This window comes from Chiloscyllium punctatum, chromosome 29 (genome assembly GCF_047496795.1).
Source record: "Chiloscyllium punctatum isolate Juve2018m chromosome 29, sChiPun1.3, whole genome shotgun sequence".
NCBI classification, from domain to species: domain Eukaryota; kingdom Metazoa; phylum Chordata; class Chondrichthyes; order Orectolobiformes; family Hemiscylliidae; genus Chiloscyllium; species Chiloscyllium punctatum.
Window position 1 is genome coordinate 77,996,509 of NC_092767.1, and position 26,370 is coordinate 78,022,878.

Here is a 26,370-nt window from a genome sequence, read left to right on the forward strand (position 1 = left end):
GTAGGGGTGTGGGTGATGGGTGTCGGCTGTGGGGGTGATGGATGGGGGTGTGGGTGATGGGTGTCGGTTGTGGGGGTGATGGGTAGGGGTGTGGGTGATGGGTGTCGGCTGTGGGGGTGATGGATGGGGGTGTGGGTGATGGGTGTCGGTTGTGGGGGTGATGGATGGGGGTGTGGGTGATGGGTGTCGGTTGTGGGGGTGATGGGTAGGGGGTGTGGGTGATGGGTGTCGGTTGTGGGGGTGATGGATGGGGGTGTGGGTGATGGGTGTCGGTTGTGGGGGTGATGGATGGGGGTGTGGGTGATGGGTGTCGGCTGTGGGGGTGATGGATGGTGGAGTGGGTGATGGGTGTCGGCTGTGGGGGTGATGGGTAGGGGTGTGGGTGATGGGTGTCGGCTGTGGGGGTGATGGATGGGGGTGTGGGTGATGGGTGTCGGTTGTGGGGGTGATGGATGGGGGTGTGGGTGATGGGTGTCGGCTGTGGGGGTGATGGATGGTGGAGTGGGTGATGGGTGTCGGTTGTGGGGGTGATGGATGGGGGTGTGGGTGATGGGTGTAGGTTGTGGGGTGATGGATGGTGGAGTGGGTGATGGGTGTCGGTTGTGGGGGTGATGGGTAGGGGGTGTGGGTGATGGGTGTCGGCTGTGGGGGTGATGGATGGGGGTGGGGGTGATGGGTGTTGGCTGTGGGGGTGATGGGTAGGGGGTGTGGGTGATGGGTGTCGGTTGTGGGGGTGATGGATGGGGGTGTGGGTGATGTGTGTCGGTTGTGGGGGTGATGGGTAGGGGGTGTGGGTGATGGGTGTCGGTTGTGGGGGTGATGGATGGGGGTGGGGGTGATGGGTGTTGGCTGTGGGGGTGATGGGTAGGGGGTGTGGGTGATGGGTGTCGGTTGTGGGGGTGATGGATGGGGGTGTGGGTGATGGGTGTCGGTTGTGGGGGTGATGGGTAGGGGGTGTGGGTGATGGGTGTCGGTTGTGGGGGTGATGGATGGTGGAGTGGGTGATGGGTGTCGGTTGTGGGGGTGATGGGTAGGGGGTGTGGGTGATGGGTGTCGGTTGTGGGGGTGATGGATGGGGGTGTGGGTGATGTGTGTCGGTTGTGGGGGTGATGGGTAGGGGGTGTGGGTGATGGGTGTCGGTTGTGGGGGTGATGGATGGGGGTGGGGGTGATGGGTGTTGGCTGTGGGGGTGATGGGTAGGGGGTGTGGGTGATGGGTGTCGGTTGTGGGGGTGATGGATGGGGGTGTGGGTGATGGGTGTCGGTTGTGGGGGTGATGGGTAGGGGGTGTGGGTGATGGGTGTTGGCTGTGGGGGTGATGGGTAGGGGGTGTGGGTGATGGGTGTCGGCTGTGGGGGTGATGGGTAGGGGGTGTGGGTGATGGGTGTCAGCTGTGGAGGTGATGGGTAGGGGGTGTGGGTGATGGGTGTCGGCTGTGGGGGTGATGGGTAGGGGGTGTGGGTGATGGGTGTCGGTTGTGGGGGTGATGGGTAGGGGGTGTGGGTGATGGGTGTTGGCTGTGGGGGTGATGGATGGTGGAGTGGGTGATGGGTGTCGGTTGTGGGGGTGATGGGTAGGGGGTGTGGGTGATGGGTGTCGGTTGTGGGGGTGATGGGTAGGGGGTGTGGGTGATGGGTGTCGGCTGTGGGGTGATGGATGGGGGTGTGGGTGATGGGTGTCGGTTGTGGGGGTGATGGATGGGGGTGTGGGTGATGGGTGTCGGCTGTGGGGGTGATGGGTAGGGGTGTGGGTGATGGGTGTCGGTTGTGGGGGTGATGGATGGGGGTGTGGGTGATGGTTTGGGGGGGTGGGGATGATGAGTGGCGGGTGTTGGGTGTTATTTTTAAACGATGCAACCCGTCCTTTCAAAGCTGTGTACCTCGAAGATCCCAATTGGATCTTAAGCTGGTATTAAAATGTTGAGTTTGTCTGAAAGAGTTCTCAGTACCTGGACAGTCAGAGGGACCGAAAATTAAAACAACACTGTGCACTAACTAACAGGAGATCTCTGTGTCGAACATAAATAAACAGGACTGAGTTTAATCAGGAGAGATATGTTTGTGTTGGCTTCTTACTAGCTGTCAATTGTGAGCAGGATCTGCGCTATTTAAAGGCAATGTGTATACACAGACAGTGGGTCACACGTAAAACAAAGGCCATGTTAAGGTCTGTGGGAGGTCAATTGGTTTGTTGTGTGAATGGCTGAGAGGGCTCTGTCCCTGAAGGGACAGCTCAGAGCTTCTTAAAACAAACCATGTTTCTGCTTATCATCACCGAGACAGCACCGCCCTGTCGGGGGGGTCATCACCGAGACAGCGCCGCACTGTCAGAGGGTCATCACCGAGACAGTACCGCCCTGTCGGGGGGGTCATCACCGAGACAGCACCGCACTGTCAGAGGGTCATCACCGAGACAGCACCGCACTGTCGGAGGGTCATCACCGAGACAGCACCGCACTGTCAGAGGGTCATCACCGAGACAGCACCGCACTGTCAGAGGATCATCACCGAGACAGCACCGCCCTGTCGGGGGGGTCATCACCGAGACAGCGCCGCACTGTCAGAGGGTCATCACCGAGACAGCACCGCACTGTCAGAGGGTCATCACCGAGACAGCACCGCACTGTCGGAGGGTCATCACCGAGACAGTGCCGCCCTGTCGGGGGTTCATCACCGAGACAGCACAGCACTGTCAGAGGGTCATCACCGAGACAACACCGCACTGTCGGGGGGGTCATCACCGAGACAGCACCGCACTGTCGGAGGGTCATCACCGAGACAGCACCGCCCTGTCGGGGGGGTCATCACCGAGACAGCACCGCACTGTCGGAGGGTCATCACCGAGACAGCGCCGACCTGTCGGGGGGGTCATCACCGAGACAGCACCGCACTGTCGGAGGGTCATCACCGAGACAGCGCCGACCTGTCGGGGGGGTCATCACCGAGACAGCACCGCACTGTCGGAGGGTCATCACCGAGACAGCGCCGACCTGTCGGGGGGGTCATCACCGAGACAGCACCGCACTGTCGGGGGGGTCATCACCGAGACAGCACCGCACTGTCAGAGGGTCATCACCGAGACAGCACCGCACTGTCGGAGGGTCATCACCGAGACAGTGCCGCCCTGTCGGGGGTTCATCACCGAGACAGCGCCGCACTGTCAGAGGGTCATCACCGAGACAACACCGCACTGTCGGGGGGGTCATCACCGAGACAGCACCGCACTGTCGGAGGGTCATCACCGAGACAGCACCGCCCTGTCGGGGGGGTCATCACCGAGACAGCACCGCACTGTCGGAGGGTCATCACCGAGACAGCGCCGACCTGTCGGGGGGGTCATCACCGAGACAGCACCGCACTGTCGGAGGGTCATCACCGAGACAGCGCCGACCTGTCGGGGGGGTCATCACCGAGACAGCACCGCACTGTCGGGGGGGTCATCACCGAGACAGCACCGCACTGTCGGGGGATCATCACCGAGACAGCGCCGCACTGTGGGAGGGTCATCACCGAGACAGCGCCGCACTGTCAGAGGGTCATCACCGAGACAGCACCGCACTGTCGGGGGGTCATCACCGAGACAGCACCGCACTGTCAGAGGATCATCACCGAGACAGCACCGCACTGTCGGGGGGTCATCACCGAGACAGCACCGCACTGTCGGAAGGTCATCACCGAGACAGCACCGCACTGTCAGAGGGTCATCACCGAGACAGCACCGCACTGTCGGGAGGGTCATCACCGAGACAGCACCGCACTGTCAGAGGATCATCACCGAGACAGCGCCGCACTGTCAGAGGGTCATCACCGAGACAGCGCCGCACTGTCGGAGGGTCAGCATCGAGACAGCACCGTACTGTCAGAGGGTCATCACCGAGACAGCACCGCACTGTCAGAGGGTCAGCACCGAGACAGCGCCGCACTGTCAGAGGGTCATCACCGAGACAGCGCCGCACTGTCAGAAGGTCATCACCGAGACAGCGCCGCACTGTCGGAGGGTCATCACCGAGACAGCACCGCACTGTCGGGGGGTCATCACCGAGACAGCACCGCACTGTCAGAGGATCATCACCGAGACAGCACCGCACTGTCGGGGGGTCATCACCGAGACAGCACCGCACTGTCGGAAGGTCATCACCGAGACAGCACCGCACTGTCAGAGGGTCATCACCGAGACAGCACCGCACTGTCGGGAGGGTCATCACCGAGACAGCACCGCACTGTCAGAGGATCATCACCGAGACAGCGCCGCACTGTCAGAGGGTCATCACCGAGACAGCGCCGCACTGTCGGAGGGTCAGCATCGAGACAGCACCGTACTGTCAGAGGGTCATCACCGAGACAGCACCGCACTGTCAGAGGGTCAGCACCGAGACAGCGCCGCACTGTCAGAGGGTCATCACCGAGACAGCGCCGCACTGTCAGAGGGTCATCACCGAGACAGCGCCGCACTGTCGGAGGGTCATCACCGAGACAGCACCGCACTGTGGGAGGGTCATCACCGAGACAGCACCGCACTGTCAGAGGGTCATCACCGAGACAGCGCCGCACTGTCAGAGGATCATCACCGAGACAGCGCCGCACTGTCAGAAGGTCATCACCGAGACAGCGCCACACTGTCAGAGGATCATCACCGAGACAGCACCGCACTGTCGGGGGGTCATCACCGAGACAGCACCGCACTGTCGGAAGGTCATCACCGAGACAGCACCGCACTGTCAGAGGGTCATCACCGAGACAGCACCGCACTGTCGGAGGGTCAGCATCGAGACAGCGCCGCACTGTCGGGGGGGTCATCACCGAGACAGCGCCACACTGTCAGAGGGTCATCACCGAGACAGCACCGCACTGTCGGAGGGTCAGCATCGAGACAGCGCCGCACTGTCGGGGGGGTCATCACCGAGACAGCGCCACACTGTCAGAGGGTCATCATCGAGACAGCACCGCACTGTCAGAGGGTCAGCATCGAGACAGCACCGCACTGTCGGGGGGGTCAGCACCGAGACAGCACCGCACTGTCAGAGGGTCATCACCGAGACAGCACCGCACTGTCGGGGGGGTCAGCACCGAGACAGCGCCGCACTGTCGGAGGGGGTCAGCACCGAGACAGCGCCACACTGTCAGAGGGTCATCACCGAGACAGCGCCGCACTGTCAGAGGGTCATCACCGAGACAGCACCGCACTGTCAGGGGGGGTCATCACCGAGACAGCACCGCACTGTCGGAGGGTCATCACCGAGACAGCACCGCACTGTCAGAGGGTCATCACCGAGACAGCGCCGCACTGTCGGAGGGTCAGCATCGAGACAGCACCGCACTGTCAGGGGGGGTCATCACCGAGACAGCGCCGCACTGTGGGAGGGTCATCACCGAGACAGCGCCACACTGTCAGAGGGTCAACACCGAGACAGCGCCGCACTGTCAGAGGGTCATCACCGAGACAGCACCGCACTGTCGGGGGGGTCAGCACCGAGACAGCGCCGCACTGTCAGAGGGTCATCATCGAGACAGCACCGCATTGTCGGGGGGGTCATCACCGAGACAGCGCCGCACTGTCGGGAGGGTCATCACCGAGACAGCGCCGCACTGTCAGAGGGTCATCACCGAGACAGCACCGCACTGTCAGAGGATCATCACCGAGACAGCGCCGCACTGTCAGAGGGTCATCATCGAGACAGCACCGCACTGTCGGGGGGGTCATCACCGAGACAGCGCCGCACTGTCGGGAGGGTCATCACCGAGACAGCGCCGCACTGTCAGAGGGTCATCACCGAGACAGCACCGCACTGTCAGAGGATCATCACCGAGACAGCGCCGCACTGTCAGAGGGTCATCATCGAGACAGCACCGCACTGTCGGGGGGGTCATCACCGAGACAGCGCCGCACTGTCGGGAGGGTCATCACCGAGACAGCGCCGCACTGTCAGAGGGTCATCACCGAGACAGCACTGCACTGTCAGAGGATCATCATCGAGACAGCGCCGCACTGTCAGGGGGTCATCACCGAGACAGCACCGCACTGTCAGAGGGTCATCACCGAGACAGCAGCGCACTGTCAGAGGGTCAGTACCGAGACAGCGCCGCACTGTCGGAGGGTCATCACCGAGACAGCGCCGCACTGTCAGAGGGTCAGTACCGAGACAGCGCCACACTGTCAGAGGATCATCACCGAGACAGCGCCGCACTGTGGGAGGGTCATCACCGAGACAGCACCGCACTGTCAGAGGGTCATCACCGAGACAGCGCCGCACTGTCGGGGGTTCATCACCGAGACAGTGCCGCACTGTCAGAGGGTAGACAGCACCGCACTGTGGGAGGGTCATCACCGAGACAGCACCGCACTGTCAGAGGGTCATCACCGAGACAGCACCGCACTGTCGGAGGGGTCATCACCGAGACAGCACCGCACTGTCGGGGGGGTCATCACCGAGACAGCACCGCACTGTCAGAGGGTCATCACCGAGACAGCACTGCACTGTCAGAGGGTCATCACCGAGACAGCGCCGCACTGTCAGAGGGTCATCACCGAGACAGCGCCGCACTGTCAGGGGGACATCACCGAGACAGCGCCACACTGTCAGAGGGTCATCACCGAGACAACGCCGCACTGCGGGAGGTCAGTGCTGAGGAAGTGCCACACTGTCAGAGGGTCAGTACCGAGACAGCGCATCATTGTTGGAAGGTCAGTGCTGAGGGATTGCCGCACTGTCAGAGGTGCCACCTTAGACCTTATAACTTGGCCCTGCCTGCCCTATTAACCATCCAGAAGGGGAGCAGTGGGAAATCCAACAGTCATGGGCAGGACTGCTATTTGTCCTCGTGCATCGTCTTGTCTCTGACTGTGGGATGTCACTTTGCGCAAACTGGCTCATTGGAAGGAGTTGTTTATTGCTGATGGTCATCTAAAAGAATCGATGTAAGGGACATGCATTTCACAATGTCAGCAAGTCCCTCAGCACCTCACAGCTGAGGAAGGAACCTTTGTTTAATGTGAAGTTGCCTGGATATTGCAGGAAACTAGGCAACCAACCTGTGCACAGCAAGATCTCACAAACAGATGGTGAAAAGACCCACCCTGGACTGACTCCCAGTTCAGCAGCATTTCGATTTTAAAATTCTCATCCCTGCTTTCAAATCTCTCCATGGCCTCGCCCTTCCCTATCTCTGGAATCTCCTCCCTTCCGGGATCTCTCTGAATTCCTCTAATTCTGGCCTCATGCCCATCACTGATTTTCCATGCTCCAACACTGACAGCCACACTGTGATCTCAACCTCTCTATCTCTCTCTCTGTCTCTTTCTCTCTCCTCAAGGACTACCTGTGATGTTAGATACAGAGTAAAGCTCCCTCTACACTGTCCCCATCAAACACTCCCAGGGCAGGGACAGCAAGGGGATAGATACAGAGTAAAGCTCCCTCTACACTGTCCCCATCAAACACTCCCAGGACAGGGACAGCACAGGGTTAGATAAAGAGTAAAGCTCCCTGTACTCTGTCCCTCATCAAACACTCCCAGGACAGGGACAGCAGGGACATTAGGTAATCAAACAGTGACCATGGCTCAAACTGGGCAATACTGGGACAATGGAGCTGTGAGTCAATCTGTTTTGCCTAATGAGCATTGACCGTGGAGAGGAAGCTGACATCATCATGACTGTGTCCTACCCTCACCCAGACCCTTCACTGGGCAGAGGCTGGGGCCCAGGCAAACTCCAACCTTCAGGGATTGTAACCAGATGGATCTCATAGAATCAGAGTTCCCTGATTGGGGCTGTTAAACGGTCCAATCAGGGAGCCCTGGCTGACAGATAGAAACAGGAGGGTCGGGGGTTCTATTCACTCTGAGAGCTGGCTCTGAGGGAGCTGGGTCAGGGTCAGGGTCAGGAACTCTCCCCATGTAATTAAAGGGGAACTTGGTGATGGGACATCAGCCTCTGAGGAGTTAATTCTGAGCCTGATTACATTTCAGGGGGTGGGATGAGGACTGGACTGGGGACTGTGCCCAGGGGAAGTGGAACAGTGTGAGACTGAGCTGAGGCCAGTTTGGTGTCTCCGGGGTGGGGAGACGTGATGGAAACTGACTGAAATCTGACCCAGGCCTGAGCTGAGCAGTGGAGCTGCCAATGAGGGTGAGGTAAAAAGGAAGTCACTAAGACACACAAATATCCAGGTCAAAAAGTCAAACATTCACGCCAAACATGGGACTGCCATTCAAAGATCCATCCTGCTGTCCCCACCTTCTCAAAGCCGGCCAGTTATTCAACTACGGTGTACTTCATATCCCATTCCATTCCTGTCCTCACTCTCGGTTAACACATCCTGCACGTCCATGACGAGGAGGGGAGGTGAAAGGGGTCACTGGCCATCGCTGAGGAGCCACATCGATGGTTCATTTGTAAAACTCCCATCACTCAGGGACTGATTCCGAAACAGCACAAAACCACAGCAAAGGTATTCTGAATGTTCGAGATTTTAAACAAATCTCTTTCAGATACTGAGTCAAGAGAAGGTAAAGTTGAGTTTCACCAGAGACACATGACCCTCACGGTGCAGTGCGGAGGGAGTGTCACACTGTCAGAGGGTCAGTGCTGAGGGAGTGGGCACTGTCGGAGGGTCAGTGCTGAGGGAGTGGGCACTGTCGGAGGGTCAGTGCTGAGGGAGCGCCACACTGTCGGAGGGTCAGTGCTGAGGGAGTGCTGCACTGTCGGAGGGTCAGTGCTGAGGGAGTGCCGCACTGTTGGAGGGTCAGTGCGGAGTGAGTGCCGCACTGTCGGAGGATCAGTGCTGAGGGAGTGCCGCACTGTAGGAGGGTCTGTGTTGAGGGAGATGGCACTGTCGGAGGGTCTGTGCTGAGGGAGAGGGCACTGTCAGAGGGTCAGTGGTGAGGGAGCGCCGCACTGTCGGAGGGTCAGTGCTGAGGGAGTGCCGCACTGTAGGAGGGTCTGTGCTGAGGGAGAGGGCACTGTCGGAGGGTCAGTGCTGAGGGAGTGCCGCACTGTAGGAGGGTCTGTGCTGAGGGAGAGGGCACTGTCGGAGGGTCAGTGCTGAGGGAGTGGGCACTGTCGGAGGGTCAGTGCTGAGGGAGTGGGCACTGTCGGAGGGTCAGTGCTGAGGGAGCGCCGCACTGTCGGAGGGTCAGTGCTGAGGGAGCGCCGCACTGTCGGAGGGTCAGTGCTGAGGGAGTGCTGCACTGTCGGAGGGTCAGTGCTGAGGGAGTGCCGCACTGTCGGAGGATCAGTGCTGAGGGAGTGCCGCACTGTCAGAGGGTCTATTAAAGACCTTATCTAACTGAGCTGTTGGGGAAACACCCAATGTCACTGTTGCGAGGAATGGAGGGGTATTTTTGCCAATATTTTTCTTTCAATCAATATCAACAAACAATGAGCTGGTCATTATCAGTTTGCTGTGTTAGGAATCCCTCTGTATCAACTGGAAATGCTCAAACATTAATGGGATCAGTCGCAAAAATTCATCAAGAATTTGAAAAATCCTGTGACATGGATTATGTCTGACCTGGTGTCAAAGGCAACTATTCAGACTTGAATCTATGTTGGTTTGTCTGTTCCCTCGACGTACTGAGATAAACAAAGAGTGTTCCTGTGCACAACCATTAAACACAAAACCAGCTCCAACTGAGGATACTGACCCACTGGACAGTACTTTCCCAGGGAGAGGGGCTGCTGGATTTATAACTACACTGACCCGAGCTGAGAGCAGGAAGAAGCTCAGCATTGATGCGGTATATTTACCCAATCCTGCGATGCCCCCCCCCCCCCACCCCCCCCTTGCCAAACAAGTAGAGTGTCCTCTTACCCTCACGAGCCGGGCTCTCTTCACCAGGTCATTCAGCTTCCGCAGGGCAGCGTTCCGAGGCAGGTTCTGCAGATCCAGGAACAGATCCTGCTCCTCCAGCTCAAAGAGCTTCCGGTTCTCGGAGATGAGGAGGGGTTCGGACCAGAAGGAGCCGATGTAGACCCTCATGACCTCAGGCGTGTTGATGACTTTACCAAGTGACCACATCAGGGCCCCGTAGACCCGCATCAGCTGCTGGGTGTCCACCTGGTCGGCTTTGTTCAGCACCACTCGGATCTTGTCCTCGTTCCCCTTCAGCGCCCGGATCGCTTCCGAGAATTCATCCGAGATCTCCAGTTTGTGGGCATCGAACAGGAGGATGATGCGATCCACTCGCTGAGCGAACCACTGCAGGACAGCAGCAAGGTCATAACCTGCAAGGCAGAAGGCCATACCTTTATAACGGTGTTCCCTCACTTAACAGTACACACCTCTGGCCTCCAGGCCCAGAGATAGCGGCATTACCACTGCATCGTAACTGCCTTCCATAACTATTCAAAGACATTTTCCAAAGGGGGCTGATCAGAGTCACACCATTGGAGCAGCTGGGACTTCCCTGGTGGCTCAGTGGTTAGCTCTGCTGCCTCTCAACGCCAGGGACCTGGGTTCGATTCCAGCCTCAGGAGACTGACTGTGTGGGGTTTACACATTCTCCCTGTGTCTGTGTGGGTTTTCTCCGGAGTGCTCCGGTTTCCTCCCACAGTCCAAACACATGCAGGTGAGGGTGGATTGGCCGTGGGAAATTGCCTGCAGTGTTCAGGGATGTGCAGGCTAGGAAGTTAGCCATGGGAAATGCAGGATTACAGGGACAGGGTGGGATGGGTGCACAGAGGGTGGGTGCAGGCTCATCGGGCTGAATAGCCTCTATTTGCATTGTGGGGATTCAAAGATTCTAACATAACCTAGACCTCCAACCCCACTGCACCACAAGGACCTCTTGTAGACTACAGCATGTCAATGCTTTATCTAAATACCTTCTCAATTGTCTTTCTGCCTCTAGCACCCTCCCAGTGCTCACCAAAACATTTTCTTCAATTCTCTAAAAACCTCTTGCTCCTTCCCTTAAAACTGTGCCAACCCCTGGTTACTGATTCCTCCACTAATGGCAAATGTTCCTCCCTATCTGTGGCCCTTGGGATTTTATACAGCTCCATCAGACCCACCCTCAGCATTGTCCACTCAAAGGAAAACAGTGATCTGGTCTCTCCTGATCCACAGCGGAGGCCATTCGATACATAATCGTCATTAATGACCCAATGGGGACTTCAGGGGAAACCTCTTCACTCAGAGAGTGGGGCACTCGCTCCCTCAGGGAGGACTGAATCATGACAATATATTTACAGGAAGTGGATCAGGAGGGAGAGGTGGATAAAGAAGGAGAAAAGGAAGTGATATGGGCTGAGGAGGAGGCTCATGTGGAGCTGGAACACCAGAGTGCGACAGACGGGCTGAATGGCCTGTGGTTGTGCTATTAATCTTTATAAAAGGTTGCTTACTGAGCACACAGGAAGACTCCAATATCAGAGCGCAGTGCAGCCTCTCGCAGTCACTCTGGGTCATCGCTGAGGGAGTGCTGCACTGTCAGAGGGTCAGTGCTGAGGGAACGCCGCACTGTCGGAGGGTCAGTGCTGAGGGAGTGCCGCACTGTCGGAGGGTCAGTGCTGAGGGAGTGCCACACTGTCGGAGGGTCAGTGCTAAGGAAGTACTGCACTGTCGGAGGGTCCGTGCTGAGGGAGTGCCGCACTGTCAAAGGGTCAGTGTTGAGGGAGTGCTGCACTGTCGGAGGGTCAGTGCTGAGGGAGCGCTGCAATATTGGCAGTGGTGGTTTGCCAATGAATCATTAACCCTCGCCCTGCCCTCTTGGGTGGGTGGGGGTTGGGGACGGGGGATGGGAAATTCTACCTGGGGGCGGCGGGGGGGTGGGGGGGGGGGGTGGTGATGGGAAACTCTACCTGGCTGCTCTCCCTGACAAGGAGGTCCATGCCTTTCAACCAACAGATATGCTCGCTGCTGCAATGGGATCCTGCTGTGCCACCATCTTCCCAAAAACCGCTCCTTCCCCCCCCCACCCCAGTTGCCAAACCGACTGAGACATCCTGCAGATTGTGGAAATTGTTTCGGGGATGGGCTAGTCTCTCTCTCTCTCTCTCTCTCTCTGGGTGGGAGGGGACGGGGCCTGGAATGAATCTCACTAACAGATGGGTTTCTGCGGACACAGGATCTCAATCCGCCGAATCCAAAAACTGAACTGCGTCCAGGAAACCGCCCCGCCCCATTGTCAGCGGTAACACACCGAGCCCCACACAGATCCATAAAAGGCTGTGCTGGGAAACAACAGACTCGCAGAAACAAGCCTTTAGGCTTTCTCCAGAGCTCTGCCCCAGGGAGAGGGCGGTCCAGCTGTAACAGATCCAGGATAAACTCTCCCCGAGTACCTTCAGCAGAAACTGAGCAACAAATGTTTGCAAACACACCGACATCCTAAGCCAAGCAACAACAGTCCCAATCACTCAGTATCGGTGCTGTCGAGGTCTGAGCTGTAGGGAGAGACTGAACAGGCTGACACTATTCTCCTGGAGCGTCGGAGGCCAAGGGGTGATCTTATAAAGGTTTATAAAATCATGAGGGGCACGGATAGAGTGAACAGACAAAGTCTTCTCCCTGGGGTGGGGGAGTCCAGAACTAGAGGCCATTGGTTTAGGGTGAGGGGGGCAAGATATGAAAGAGACCTAAGGGGCAACTTTTTCATGCAGAGGGTGGTGGAATAAAGTGCTAGACAAAGTGGTAGATGCAGACACAGTGACAATGTTAAGGGGCCATTTGGACAGGATCGTGAATAGGAAAGGTTTAGAGAGATATGGGCCAAACGCAGGCGGGTGGGACTCAGTTAGTCTGGAAATAGGTCAACATGGACGAGAACCGGGGTCACCCTGTCAGGGTACGGGATGGATCAGGGGTCACTCTGTCAGGGTACGGGATAGACCAGGGGTCACTCAGTCAGGGTACGGGATGGACCAGGGGTCACTCTGTCAGGGTACGGGATAGAGCAGGGGTCACTCTGTCAGGGTACAGGATGGAGCAGGGGTCACTCTGTCAGGGTACGGGATGGAGCAGGGGTCACACTGTCAGGGTACGGGATGGATCAGGGGTCACTCAGTCAGGGTACGGGATGGTTCAGGTGTCACTCTGTCAGCGTACAAGGTGGACCAGGGGTCACTCTGTCAGGGCACAGGATGGACCAGGGGTCACTCAGTCAGGGTACGGGATGGAGCAGGGGTCACTCTGTCAGGGTACAGGATGGAGCAGGGGTCACTCTGTCAGGGTACGGGATGGAGCAGGGGTCACTGAGTCAGGGTACGGGATGGATCAGGGGTCACTCAGTCAGGGTACGGGATGGTTCAGGTGTCACTCTGTCAGCGTACAAGGTGGACCAGGGGTCACTCTGTCAGGGCACAGGATGGTCCAGGGGTCACTCTGTCAGGGTACGGGATGGTCCAGGGGTGACTCAGTCAGGGTACGAGGTGGCCATTTTTGGACTGAGATGGGGAGAGGTACTCGGAAGAGCGTGATGGACCTGAGGAATTCTGAACCATAGATGGGATCGGAGACCAGCTCACTGAATACCTTTTCAAAAACAGATTGGTTTCTCGATGTGGACGATGTCAGGGGGTTGGGAAGAGTGTGGAGGGATGGTGTTGAAATAGAGGATCAGCCATGATCTCAATGAACAGTGGAGTAGGCTTGAAGGGCTGAATGGCCTCCTCCTGCTCCGAGTTTTTATATTTGTATTAATAGCTTTCCCTTTAGGCTTTGATTTGCATCTTCCCAAATCTGATCCTTGGTAAAGTCTGAGGCCTTCTCGCTGTCACTGGCCATGGGGTTGGTAAGGGCACCCAGCAGCGTTCAGGTGGAAACCATCTGACTGTTACAGATCCCACCCTCCCCAGGACTAGTGCCAGTGCCCCCCCCCATCAACCGAATCCCATTTCTCTGACTGCGGCCTTTACCACACCTTCATCCCTCTCCTCTGATGGACTGATGCCAGTGTGCACTGGGCTGAGGTCATCAACCAGTGCTTATGAACCTTTGGGGTCCTGACAGGGTCAATCTCAGTCTGGCTCCTCCCTGTGACAGTCATATCTACATGGGCCATGATGACCCATTGGACATTCCTCTCCAACCAATGTCCCAAACCCTGGTGATGGACAGGAACATTCCCACCTGGATGTACACGTGACTCCAGACCCACAGTGACGTGGTTCAAGGGCAAACAAATAATGTCCATGTCAACAACACCCACAGCTCCTGGAGAGAACATGACGAAGGAACCAGCAAAGTCATATCTTTCACCATTAAGATCTCGGACCAGAATCCTCCTCTGAAGAAGGGTCTCTGGACCCAAAACGTTGAGTCTGTTTTCTCTCTCTGCAGATGCTGCCAGACCTGCTGAGTCCCTCCAGCACTGTCGGATTTTGTCTTGGATTTCCAGCATCTGCAGTTCTTTATTTTATCTTCTTTTCCCGTCTGACATCATCAGGCTGGGTGGGAGCCGAAAGCAGACTGCAACATTAACCCTTGACCTTACACGATAAAGGTGCTGTTCGATAGGGAGCCAGTGGGGGTCAGTGGGTGCACGGAAGAAGGGCAATCAGTTTGAGTTGGAATCTCAGCAGATTTAAAGTTTACCCTGGGAGTTTGTTTAAATACAGGTCATTCTGCTATAATGCGCATTTCACGCAAGGGACACTGTTTCTAACACCTCCTCCCTCACCTCTATCCAAGGCCCTAAAGGAGCCTTCCACATCCATCAAAGTTTTACTTGCACATCCACTAATATCATTTATTGTATCCGTTGCTCCCGATGCGGTCTCCTCTACATTGGGGAGACTGGGCGCCTCCTAGCAGAGCGCTTTAGGAAACATCTCCGGGACACCCGCACCAATCAACCACACCGCCCCGTGGCCCAACATTTCAACTCCCCCTCCCACTCTGCCGAGGACATGGAGGTCCTGGGCCTCCTTCACCGTCGCTCCCTCACCACCAGACGCCTGGAGGAAGAACGCCTCATCTTCCACCTCGGAACACTTCAACCCCAGGGCATCAATGTGGACTTCAACAGCTTCCTCATTTCCCCTTCCCCCACCTCACCCTAGTTCCAAACTTCCAGCTCAGTAACTGTCCCCTTAACTTGTCTGGACTTGTCCTACCTGCCTATCTCCTTTTCCACCTATCCACTCCACCCTCTCCTCCCTGACCTATCACCTTCATCCCCTCCCCCACTCACCCATTGTACTCTATGCTACTTTCTCCCCACCCCCACCCTCCTCTAGCTTATTTCTCCATGCTTCAGGCTCACTGCCTTTATTCCTGATGAAGGGCTTTTGCCCGAAACATCGATTTCGAAGCTACTCGGATGCTGCCTGACCTGCTGTGCTCTTCCAGCACCACTAATCCAGAATCTGGTTTCCAGCATCTGCAGTCATTGTTTTTACCACACTGTTTCTAAAGCGTGAACGTTTAAAACATATGTTGGCTGTAACACGATTACATCACCCATACTTTAAGCGCTGTTTTTAAAGTATGATTTTTCTATAACATTGGGTTGCACAAGAACACAACCATCACATTATAGAAAAACTACCTGAACTCTTAAACCTTAAGAAGGCTTTAGCACACTTGCCGTTATTGGTCAGAGCACTGAGTACAGGAGTTGGGAGGTCATGTTGCAGCTGTACAGGACATTGGTTCAGCCACTTTTGGAATACTGCATTCAATTCTGCTCTCCCTGCTATAGGAAAGATGTTGTGAAACTTGAAAGGGTTCAGAAAAGATTTACAAGGATGTTGCCAGGGTTGGGGTGTTGGGGGACCAGTGAAACATAAACCTTGGAGGAGGTGAAAGGCGTGGGTAGTGTCCCAAATATAGGTGGGGAGTTCCTGCACTTAGGGGGACGGGACAGTGTCAAGAGTTTGAGTTATAGGGAGAGGCTGGACAGGCTGGGGCTGTTTTCCCTGGAGCATCGGAGGCTGAGGGGTGACCTTATAGAGGTTTATAAAATCATGAGGGACATGGATAGGGTAAATAGGCAAGGTCTTTTCCCTGATGTGGGGGAGTCCAGAACTAGAGGGCATAGTTTTAGGGTGAGAGGGGAAAGATATAAAAGAGACCTAAAAGGCAACTTTTCACACAGAGGGTGGTACGTGTATGGAATGAGCTGCCAGAGGATGTGGTGGAGGCTGGTACAATTGCAACATTTAAAAGGCATTTGGATGGGTATATGAATAGGAAGGGTTTGGAGGGAGATGGGCCAGGTGCTGGCAGGTGGGACTAGATTGGGTTGGGATATCTGGTTGGCATGGACGGGTTGGACCGAAGGGTCTGTTTCCGAGCTGTACATCTCTATGACTCTAAGTCTCACACAGGGAAGCTCACACCTTCAATATATTATCTGGGCCAACATGACACCAATTGTTAAAGTTCACTTCAGAATGAAACTTTTTTAAAAAATTTGCAATTTACATATGAAAGAACTGAAACCAATGTGGTCATTCTAAAAGATGAGAAACTTAAACAATCTGGGTCTTTTTCAATATATAATTTCAGTTACATCCCACTGTAAACTTTTGTTATAAATTCTGTGTCTTACTATCTTATACTTCACAAACACCTGATGAAGGAGCAGCGCTCCGAAAGCTAGTGCTTCCAAATAAACCTGTTGGATTATAACCTGGTGTTGTGAGATTTTTAACTAAGTGAGATGTCAGTCAGGAGAGTATTCGAACTGACAGAGTCATGTTCCAGATCCCCCCCCAGCACAGGAGGCTGCTCCTTGGTAAATCCACGGCATCAGAGACCTGCTGGTTCGTTGGCAGGTGGAGTGTCTGAATATATCCTTCCAGACTCCAACCAGGCTGCCAGCCAAGGTGAGGTTAGACAGACAGGCCATTTATCAAGTAGATGGACAACCTTGCACGGCATCCTACAGAATTTATAGCCTGGAAAAAGGCCAGTCAGCCTATCCACTCCGTGCTGGTTTTTATGCTCTACATAAGCCACCTCCCTTTACCTATTCATCCCATAGTATCATGCTGTTGCTTTCCCCGATCATGGGTTTATCCAGCTTCCACTTAAATGTATCGATACTATTCACTTTGACCTCTCCCTGTGGAAGCAAGTCCCACATTCTTCCCATTTGTTGGGGAAAGAGATTTCTCTTGAATTCCCTGTTGGATTTATTTGTGATGGTCTGATATCGATGACCCCTAACGCTTGCCTCCCACAAACTCTGCTTCAGTTGGCCAGGGCATTGGTGAGGCCACATCTTGAACAATGTGAGCAGTTTTGGTCTCCTTATTGAAGGAACTATATAAATGCATTGGAGGTGGTCCAGAGGGGGTTTACTGGATTGATCCCTGGGAGGAGGGGGTTGTTTGATGGGGAAAGAGTGGACAGACTGGACTTGTCCCCACTGGGGGTTAGAGAGTGAGGGGGTGATCTGATTGGAGTGTATCAGATCCTGAATGGTCTGGACACAGTGGATGGGGAAAGGATGGTCCCTCTGGTGGGTCAGTCTGGAACTAGGGGGCACTGATTAAAAAGGAGGGGTCACCCTTGGATAGGGTGAATAGCCAAGGTCTTTTCCCCAGGGTAGGGAAGTCCAGAACTAAAGGGCATAGGTTTGGGGTAAGAGGGGAAAAGAGTTAAAAGGGACCTGAGGGGCAACTTTTTCACACAGAGTGTGTGGAATGAGCTGCCAGAGGAAGTGGTGGAGGCTGGTACAATTACAACATTCAAAAGGCATCTGGATGGGTATATGAATAGGAAGGGAGGAAGGGTTTAGAGGGATATGGGCCAAGTGCTGGCAAATGCGACTGGATTAAGTTAGGATATCTTTTTTGGCATGGACGGTTTGAACCAAAGGGTCTGTTGCTGTGCTGTACAGCTCTATGACAGATGAGCAGAAACATTTTTCTTCCAGAAGGATGAGAGTCTTTTGAACTGTCAGCCTCAGAAGGGGTCATTAGGACCGAGGTGGATAGATGGGAAGTGAAAGGGAGTAAAGGGAGGTAAGGAGGTTGAAACATAAACACTTCTGCCTTGAAGGGAATTCATGGTGAAGTAGATTTGAGGGGCTGAATGGCCTACTTCCACTGCTATTTTGTATGTTTGCCTGTAAGCAGAGACACCTGCTGACAGAGGCTGCTGGTTCCATGGTCCATCCCAAATCCCATAGGGACACCCTGCAGATTCCACCTACTCTCAGCATAAACTGGGACCTTCACTAACCAACTGCCCCATTTGTACCTCAGCCCAGCATTCACTGTGCAAGGGACTCTGGGGTCAAAGGTGACATGCTAGTGTTGTAAATTAGGGAACTTCTGAGGTTTTCCCCGACACAGTGGCTCAGTGGTTAGCACTGCTGCCTCACAGTGCCAGGGACCCAGGTTCGATTCCAGCCTTTGGGTGGCTGTCTGTATGGAGTCTGCACATTCTCCCCATGTCTGCGTGGGTTTCCTCCCACTGTCCAAAAGGTATAGTTAGTACGTTTGTAGATGACACCAAACTTGAAAGTAGAGTGGACAGCGAAGAGGGTTACCTCAGATTACAACAGGATCTGGACCAGATGGACCAATGGGCTGAGAAGTGGCAGATGGAGTTTAATTCAGATAAATGTGAGGTGCTGCATTTTGGGAAAGCAAATCTTAGCAGGACTTATACACTTAATGGTAATTAATGGGTGCTGGCAGGTGGGACTAGATTGGGTTGGGATATCTGGTCGACATGGACAGGTTGGACCAAAGGGTTTATTTCCTTGCTGTACATCTCTATGTTGCTGAACAAAGAGACCTTGGAGTGCAGGTTCATAGCTCCTTGAAAGTGGAGTTGCAGGTAGATAGGATAGTGAAGAAGGCGTTTGGTATGCTTTCCTTTATTGGTCAGAGTGTTGAGTACAGGAGTTGGGAGATCATGTTATGGCTGTACAGGACATTGGTTAGGCCACTGTTGGAATATTGAGTGCAATTCTGGTCTCCTTCCTATCGGAAAGATGTTGTGAACCATGAAAGGGTTCAGAAAAGATTTACAAGGATGTTGCCAGGGTTGGAGGATTTGAGCTATAGCGAGAGGTTGAACAGGCTGGGGCTGTTTTCCCTGGAGCATCGTAGGCTGAGGGGTGACCTTATAGAGGTTTATACAATGATGAGGGGCATGGATAGGATAAATAGACAAAGTCTTTTCCCTGGGATGGGGGAATCCAGAACTAGAGGGCATAGGTTTAGGGTGAGAGGGGAAAGATATAAAAGAGACCTAAGGAGCAACTTTTTCACACAGAGGGTGGTGCGTGTGTGGAATGAGCTGCCAGAGGAAGTGGTGGAGACTGATACAATTGCAATATTTAAGAGGCATTTGGATGGGTATATGAATAGGAAGGGTTTGGAGGGATATGGGCCGGGTGCTGGCAGGTGGGACTAGATTGGGTTGGGATATCTGGTCGGCATGAACAGGTTGGACCGAAGGGTCTGTTTCCGTGCTGTACATCTCTATCACTCTATGACTCTGTGTGCAGGATTGACTGTGCTAAAGTTTCCAGGAATGTGTAGGCTGGGTGGGTTAGCCATGGTAAATGCATGGATGGGGTGGGTCTGGGAAGGATGCTCTTTGAAAGGTTGGTGTGGACTCAATGGGCAGAATGGCCTGCTTCCACAGATTCTATGACACACCCGGAGGAGCCTGGGGCAAGTTCAGCTTTGTCCGAGCAAACTACAGGCACTCACTCTCCAAATTCCTCAGTGCAAGTTCCAACAATGTCCCTCTCTGACAATTCAGCTGCAGACTTTTAAGATCAAAAATCCCAGGTCCTGATTATTCTGTCAGTAGATGTCAAGCTGGAAAAACACAGCAGGTTAGACAGCTTCCGAACAGCAGGAAAGTCAATATTTCGGGGGGGTGCTGTTCCACCTTCACATCTAAAGTCTTTTCCCTGGGGTTGGGAAGTCCAGAACTAGAGGGTATAGGTTTAGGGTGAGAGGGGAAAGATATAAAAGAGACCTAAAAGGCAACCTTTTTCATGCAGAGGGTGGTATGTGTATGGAATGAGCTGCCAGAGGATGTGGTAGAGGCTGGTACAATTGCATCATTTAAAAGGCATTTGGATGGGTATATGAATAGGAAGGGTTTGGAGGGATATGGGCCGGGTGCAGGCAGGTGGGACTAGATTGCGTTGGGATATCTGGTCGGCATGGACAGGTTGGACCGAAGGGTCTGTTTCCGTGCTGCACATCTCTATGACTCTATGACTATATTGTCTCTGGTTTCCAGTATCTACAATCCTTACTGCTCTCCAAGGCACTGAATATTGTGTGGCAGACTACAGAAGGGATAACAAGGAGAGCATTAATTGTTTGGAACACTGAAAGCTCAATGATCTCATTAAAGAGTTGAAGCAGATGGAGGAACACAATGCCATGGAAAACAAACACTCAACATGAGATTAGAATCTTTCAGTAACATTACTTCCCCCCAAAAAAGGTTTCCGCTGTTTATTATGCACACAGGATACACTGAACAAAGCTCACAGTTTATAACTGCAAATACAAACATCCAGAATTTCAGGGTTTCATGGATCCCTCCCATCACCTGGATCCCAATGACAGCTGATCAAAAACACACTGAGCACCAGCAGTGATCACATCCCACAGGCTAATGGGCTTTTGATAAAAGGACCACTTCCCAAATTCTTCACCTTTGGAGACAAGCTGTGTTCCAGGCCTCGCCACCTTTGCTATCCCAGAGAGGGGGCATCTCAGTCATAGAGCTGTACAGCACAGAAACACACCCTTCGGTCCAACCCATCCATATGCCCATCCCAACCCAATCTAGTGCCACCTGCCAGCATCAGGCCCATATCCCTCCAAACCCTTCCTATTCATATACCCATCCAGAAACCTTTTCAATGCTGGAACTGTATCAGCCTCCACCACTTCCTTTGGCAGCTCATTCCATACACACACCACCCTCTGCGTGAAAAAGTTGTCCCTTAGGTCTCTTTTATATCTTTCCCCTCTCTCCCTAAACCTATGCTCTCTAGTTCTGGACTCCCCAACCCCAGGGAAAAGACCTTGTCTATTTATCCTATCCATGCCCCTCATGATTGTATAAACCTCTATAAAGTCACCCCTCAGCCTCCGACGCTCCAGGGAAAACAGCCCCAGCCTGTTCAGCCTCTCCCTGTAGCTCAGATCCTCCAACCCTGACAACATCCTTGTAAATCTTTTCTGAACCCTTTCAAGTTTCACAACATCCTCCCGATAGGAAGGAGACCAGAATTGCACACAATATTCCAACAGTGGCCTAACCAATGTCCTGTACAGCCGCAACATGACCTCCCAACTCCTGTACTCAATACTCTGACCAGTAAAGACAGGGGAGGGCAGGATGGAACAGGCTGTGATGGAATGCTGTCTGTAATACAGATCCACCCTGGCACATCACCATCCCACCCCCCCACCCCTGTAGATCCAGGTACCCCTCCCTGAATGTTAAAGGCCCCCTCCCCCACAGTACAGTATCTCAGTGAAGGTGCTGAATGGTCACCTACACCAGGCTGTGAACGTTCTCCATGTCTGATTGCTGAGGGGGAGGGAGGTGAATGGTTGCAGTCTGTAATTTGAATTTAATTTGTGTTTTTGGCTGAGATTGTGATTCTGTTTCTGAAATTCGCCAGAGCCCGGGAGTGAATCATCGGATGGGTCTCGTCCTCAGACTGGTTCCTCCAATATGATCCCTGATCCCGAGCTGTCTCTCTCTCGGAGATTAGTGGATCACTCCACAATGCTGATGGAGGTGAATCAAGAACAAGGGGTATCCCATTCCCCACCCCACCCCCATTCCCTGTCAGACTCACGGATCAGTACAGAATATAAAAGACAGGAGAAGGCCCTTCAGCCCATCAAGCTTGCTCCATCATTCTATACGACTGTAGCTGATTGTAGCCTTCACTCCCCCTGTCTACCCCACCCCACCAAGTCCACTGCCCATCCTCCTCGATTCCCCAAAAATCTGTCTGTCCCAGCCTGAAATATATTCATGTATGGAGCCCCCACCCTCTGGGACAGGAGATCCTGAAGATTCCAAGTGAACACATTTCCCTCCATCTCAGCCCGGACCCATCAGCCCTTTACCCCGAGACCCCCATGTTCCAGAGACCCATCCCCCTAACTCACCAATAAACCCTCTCAATGTCAACACCCTCAAACTCTGTCAGAAGTTTCAATGTTTCGATGGGATCATCGGAACCAGGGGGAGGAGAAGGCCACTCAGCCCCTCAGTCTGGCTCCGCCATTAAAGGTGATCATGGCTAACCTGGTCACCTCACATTGCCATCAACCCCAGACAATAACAGCCCAGTTTCCCCGGCCTCCCATTGTAGGACCACCCTCCCATCCCAGGGGGAAGTCTAGTCAACCTATACTATATGGCCCCTGATGTAATTAGGCCCCTCCTTCAACAGGCAGCTCAAAACCACTCTCAGTATTCCAGTGTGGGTCTCACCAAGAGCCAGGACAACTGCAGGGAGACTCAAGTATAAATAACTCCCTCACAATAAAGTCCAACATGCTCCCACTCTCTCTCTCTCTCTCTCTGTCCCGGGTCAGTGCTGGGACCTCTCCCACTCTCTCTCTCTCTCTCTGTCCTGGGTCAGTGCTGGGACCTCTCCCACTCTCTCTCTCTGTCTCTGACCTGGGTCAGTGCTGGGAAAATTAAGATTCTTGCAAAACTATTGTTGAAATAAACCCATTTTTTCTTTAAAACATGTTGAAAATGGGCACCATGTCGATGTTTGGGGATGTGGGCGTCAGACTGAGTGGATATTGATAGGATCAGGTTCAGACATTGTGCATGTCAGTGAGTGTGACCACGAGCAAGTGTGAGTGAGTGAGAGTGAGTGAGTGAGAGTGTAAATGCGAGTGACCATGAATGTGAGTCAATGTGAGTGTGTGAATGAGTGAGTGTGAGTTTATCCGAGTGAACTTATCTGAGTGAGTGTGTCCAAGTGAGTGAGTGAGTGTGTGCCCGTGTGTCCGAGTGAGTGAGTGTGAATGAGTGTGAGTGAATGACTCAGTGAGAGTGAGTGTAATTGAGTGGAGTGTGAGTGTGACTGAGTGAGTGACAGATGAGTGATTGAGTGTGAGAGTGAGAGTGAATAAGTGAGAATGAGTGAGTGAATGAGTCAGTGTGAATGAGTGAGGGAGTGAGGGAGTCAGTGAGTGAGTGAGGGAGTGAGGGAATGAGTGAGGGAGTGAGGGAATGAGTGAGTGAGTGTGTGAGTGAGTGAGTGAGGAAGTGAGGGAATGAGTGAGGGAGAGTGAGGGAGTGAGGTATGAGGGAATGAGTGAGGGAGGTAGTGAGTGAGTGAGGGAGTGAATCCATGAGGGAGTGAAGGAGTCAGTGAGTGAGTGAATGAGTGAGGGAATGAGTGAGGGAGTGAGTGAGTGAGTGAGGGAGTAAGTGAGGGAATGAGTGAGGGAGAGTGAGGGAGAGTGAGGGAGTGAGGTAGTGAGGGAATGAGTGAGGGAGGTAGTGAGTGAGTGAGGGAGTGAATCCATGAGGGAGTGAAGGAGTCAGTGAGTGAGTGAATGAGTGAGGGAATGAGTGAGGGAGTGAGTGCATGAGGGAGTGAGTGAGTGAGTGTGATGTAGTGAGTGAAAAATCTTCGAGGAGAAAGTGAGGACTGCAGATGCTGGAGATCAGAGCTGAAAATGTGTTGCTGGAAAAGTGCAGCAGGTCAGGCAGCATCCAAGGAGCAGGAGAATCGACGTTTCGGGCATCAGCCCTTCTTCAGGAATGAGGAGGGTGTGTCCAGCAGGCTAAGATAAAAGGTAGGGAGGAGGGACTTGGGGGAGGGGCGTTAGAAATGCGATAGGTGGAAGGAGGTCAAGATGAGGGTGATAGGCCGGAGAGGGAGTGGGGCGGAGAGGTCAGGAAGAAGATTGCAGGTTAGGAAGGCGGTGCTGAGTCCGAGGGTTGGGACTGAGAAAAGGTGGGGGGAGGGGGGAACGGGAAATGAAGCTGGAGAAATCTGAGTTCATCCCTTGTGGTTGGAGGGTTCCCAGGCAGAAGATGAGGCGCTCTTCCTCCAGCCGTCGTGTTGCTATGGTCTGGCGATGGAGGAGTCCAAGGACCTGCATGTCCTTGGTGGAGTGGGAGGGGGAGTTGAAGTGTTGAGCCATGGGGTGGTTGGGTTGGTTGGTCTGGGTGTCCCAGAGGTGTTCTCTGAAACGTTCCGGCGCGGAACGTTTCAGAGAACACCTCTGGGACACCCGCACCAACCAACCCAACCACCCCATGGCTCAACACTTCAACTCCCCCTCCCACTCCACCAAGGACATGCAGGTCCTTGGACTCCTCCATCGCCAGACCATAGCAACACGACGGTTGGAGGAAGAGCACCTCATCTTCTGCCTGGGAACCCTCCAACCACAAGGGATGAACTCAGATTTCTCCAGTTTCCTCATTTCCCCTCCCCCCACCTTGTCTCAGTCAAATCCCTTGAACTCAGCACCACCTTCCTAACCTGCAATCTTCTTCCTGACCTCTCCGCCCCACTCCCTCTCCGGCCTATCACCCTCACCTTAACCTCCTTCCACCTATCGCATTTCCAACGCCCCTCCCCCAAGTCCCTCCTCCCTACCTTTTATCTTAGCCTGCTGGACACACCTTCCTCATTCCTGAAGAAGAGCTGATGCCCGAAACGTCGATTCTCCTGTTCCTTGGATGCTGCCTGACCTACTGCGCTTTTCCAGCAACACATTTTCAGCTCTGATGTAGTGAGTGAGTGAGTGAGGGAGTGTGAGTGAGGGAGTGTGAGTGAGAGTGAGTGAGGGACGTAGTGAGTGAGTGAGGAAGTGAGTGAGGCAGTGAGTGAGGTAGGGAGTGAGGTAGTGAGGGGGTGAGGGAGTGAGTGAGGGAGGGAGGGAGTGAGTGAGGGAGTGAGGGAAGGAGGGAGGGAAGTAGTGAGTGAGGTAGTGAGTGAGTGAGGTAGTGAATGAGGGAAGGAGTGTGGTAGTGAGTGAGGGAGTGAGTGTGGTAGTGAGAGTGAGGGAGTAAGTGAGGGAATGAGTGAGAGAATGAGTGTGGTAGTGAGTGAGTGAGGGAGTGAGTGTGGTAGTGAGTGAGTGAGGGAGTGAGTGAGTGTGGTAGTGAGTGAGTGAGGGAGTGAGTGTAGTCGTGAGTGAGTGAGGGAGTGAGTGAGTGAGTGTGGTAGTGAGTGAGTGAGGGAGTGAGTGTGGTAGTGAGTGAGGGAGCAAGTGAGTGAGGGAGAGTGTGGTAGTGAGTGTGGTATTGAGTGAGTGAGGGAGTGAGTGAGTGTGGTAGTGAGTGAGTGAGGGAGAGGGAGTGAGTGTGGTATTGAGTGAGTGAGGGAGTGAGTGAGTGTGGTAGTGAGAGAGTGAGGGAGTGAGTGCATGAGGGAGTGAGTAATGGAGTGAGGGAGTGAGGGAGTGAGTGAGGGAGTGAGGGAGTGAGGTAGTGAGTGTGGGAGTGGGAGCGAGTGTGGGAGCGAGTGTGGTAATGAGTGGTAGTGAGTGAGTGAGGGAGCGAGTGAGGGAGTGTGATAGTGAGTGTGATAGTGAGTGTGATAGTGAGTGTGATAGTGAGTGCGTGAGGGAGGGCGTGAGGGAGGGCGTGAGGGTGTGGGCGAGTGTGTGGGCGAGTGTGGGAGGGAGTGAGTGTGGGAGCGAGGGAGTGTGGGAGCGAGGGAGTGTGGGAGCGAGGGAGTGATTGTGGTAGTGAGTGAGGGAGTGAGTGAATGTGGTAGTGAATGTGGTAGGGAGCGAGTGAGGGAGCAAGTGAGCTAGTGAGGGAGCGTGATAGTGAGTGAGGGTGGGAGTGAGGGATTGTGGTAGTGAGTGTGGTAGTGAGTGAGTGAGGGAGCGAGGGAGTGTGTGAGTGAGTGAGGGAGGGAGCGTGATAGTGAGTGAGGGAGCGAGGGAGGGAGCGAGGGAGGTAGTGAGTGTGGGAGTGAGGGAGTGTGATAGTGAGTGAGGGAGGGAGTGAGGGAGGGAGGTAGTGAGTGAGGGAGTGTGATAGTGAGTGTGCGAGGGAGTGTGCGAGGGAGTGTGCGAGGGAGTGTGCGAGGGAGCGAGTGAGGGAGTGTGATAGGGAGTGTGATAGGGAGTGTGATAGGGAGTGTGATAGGGAGTGAGGGAGTGAGGGAGTGAGTGAGGCTGCTGTTCACTCGCTGGTTCCTTCCTGGAATGAGCTCAGTGTTTTGCCAATTTCCAGGCAGCTGTTGTTTCTGGAAAATGGACCAGCTCCAAATCCATCAGTTCACAGAGTCTCTGCAACATCTCCTGTTCCGACACGTTGCTTGTGGTCGGCATTTTACCAACCCAGCTGTGTTTCTCGGGGGTAGGTGGGAGGGAGGGAGGGAGGGAGGGAGGGATGGTGGGAGCTGAAGTTACTTTAAGTAAAATAAACTCCGGAAAGATGTGTGGGTCAGGATGAACTGGCCGTGTGATATTG

The 26,370-nt window shown here is 54.1% G+C and overlaps 1 protein-coding gene across 1 annotated transcript in view; it reads right to left on the reverse strand.

Moving 5' to 3' along the window:
* LOC140454638 (EH domain-containing protein 2-like) overlaps nt 1-26,370 on the reverse strand; it is a 62,885-nt gene that overhangs the window by 24,405 nt on the left and 12,110 nt on the right. The window contains exon 3 of the mRNA XM_072549545.1: nt 9,811-10,223. Within this exon, the coding sequence (XP_072405646.1) occupies nt 9,811-10,223 (413 nt within the window). The remainder of the gene's footprint in view (nt 1-9,810; nt 10,224-26,370) is intronic.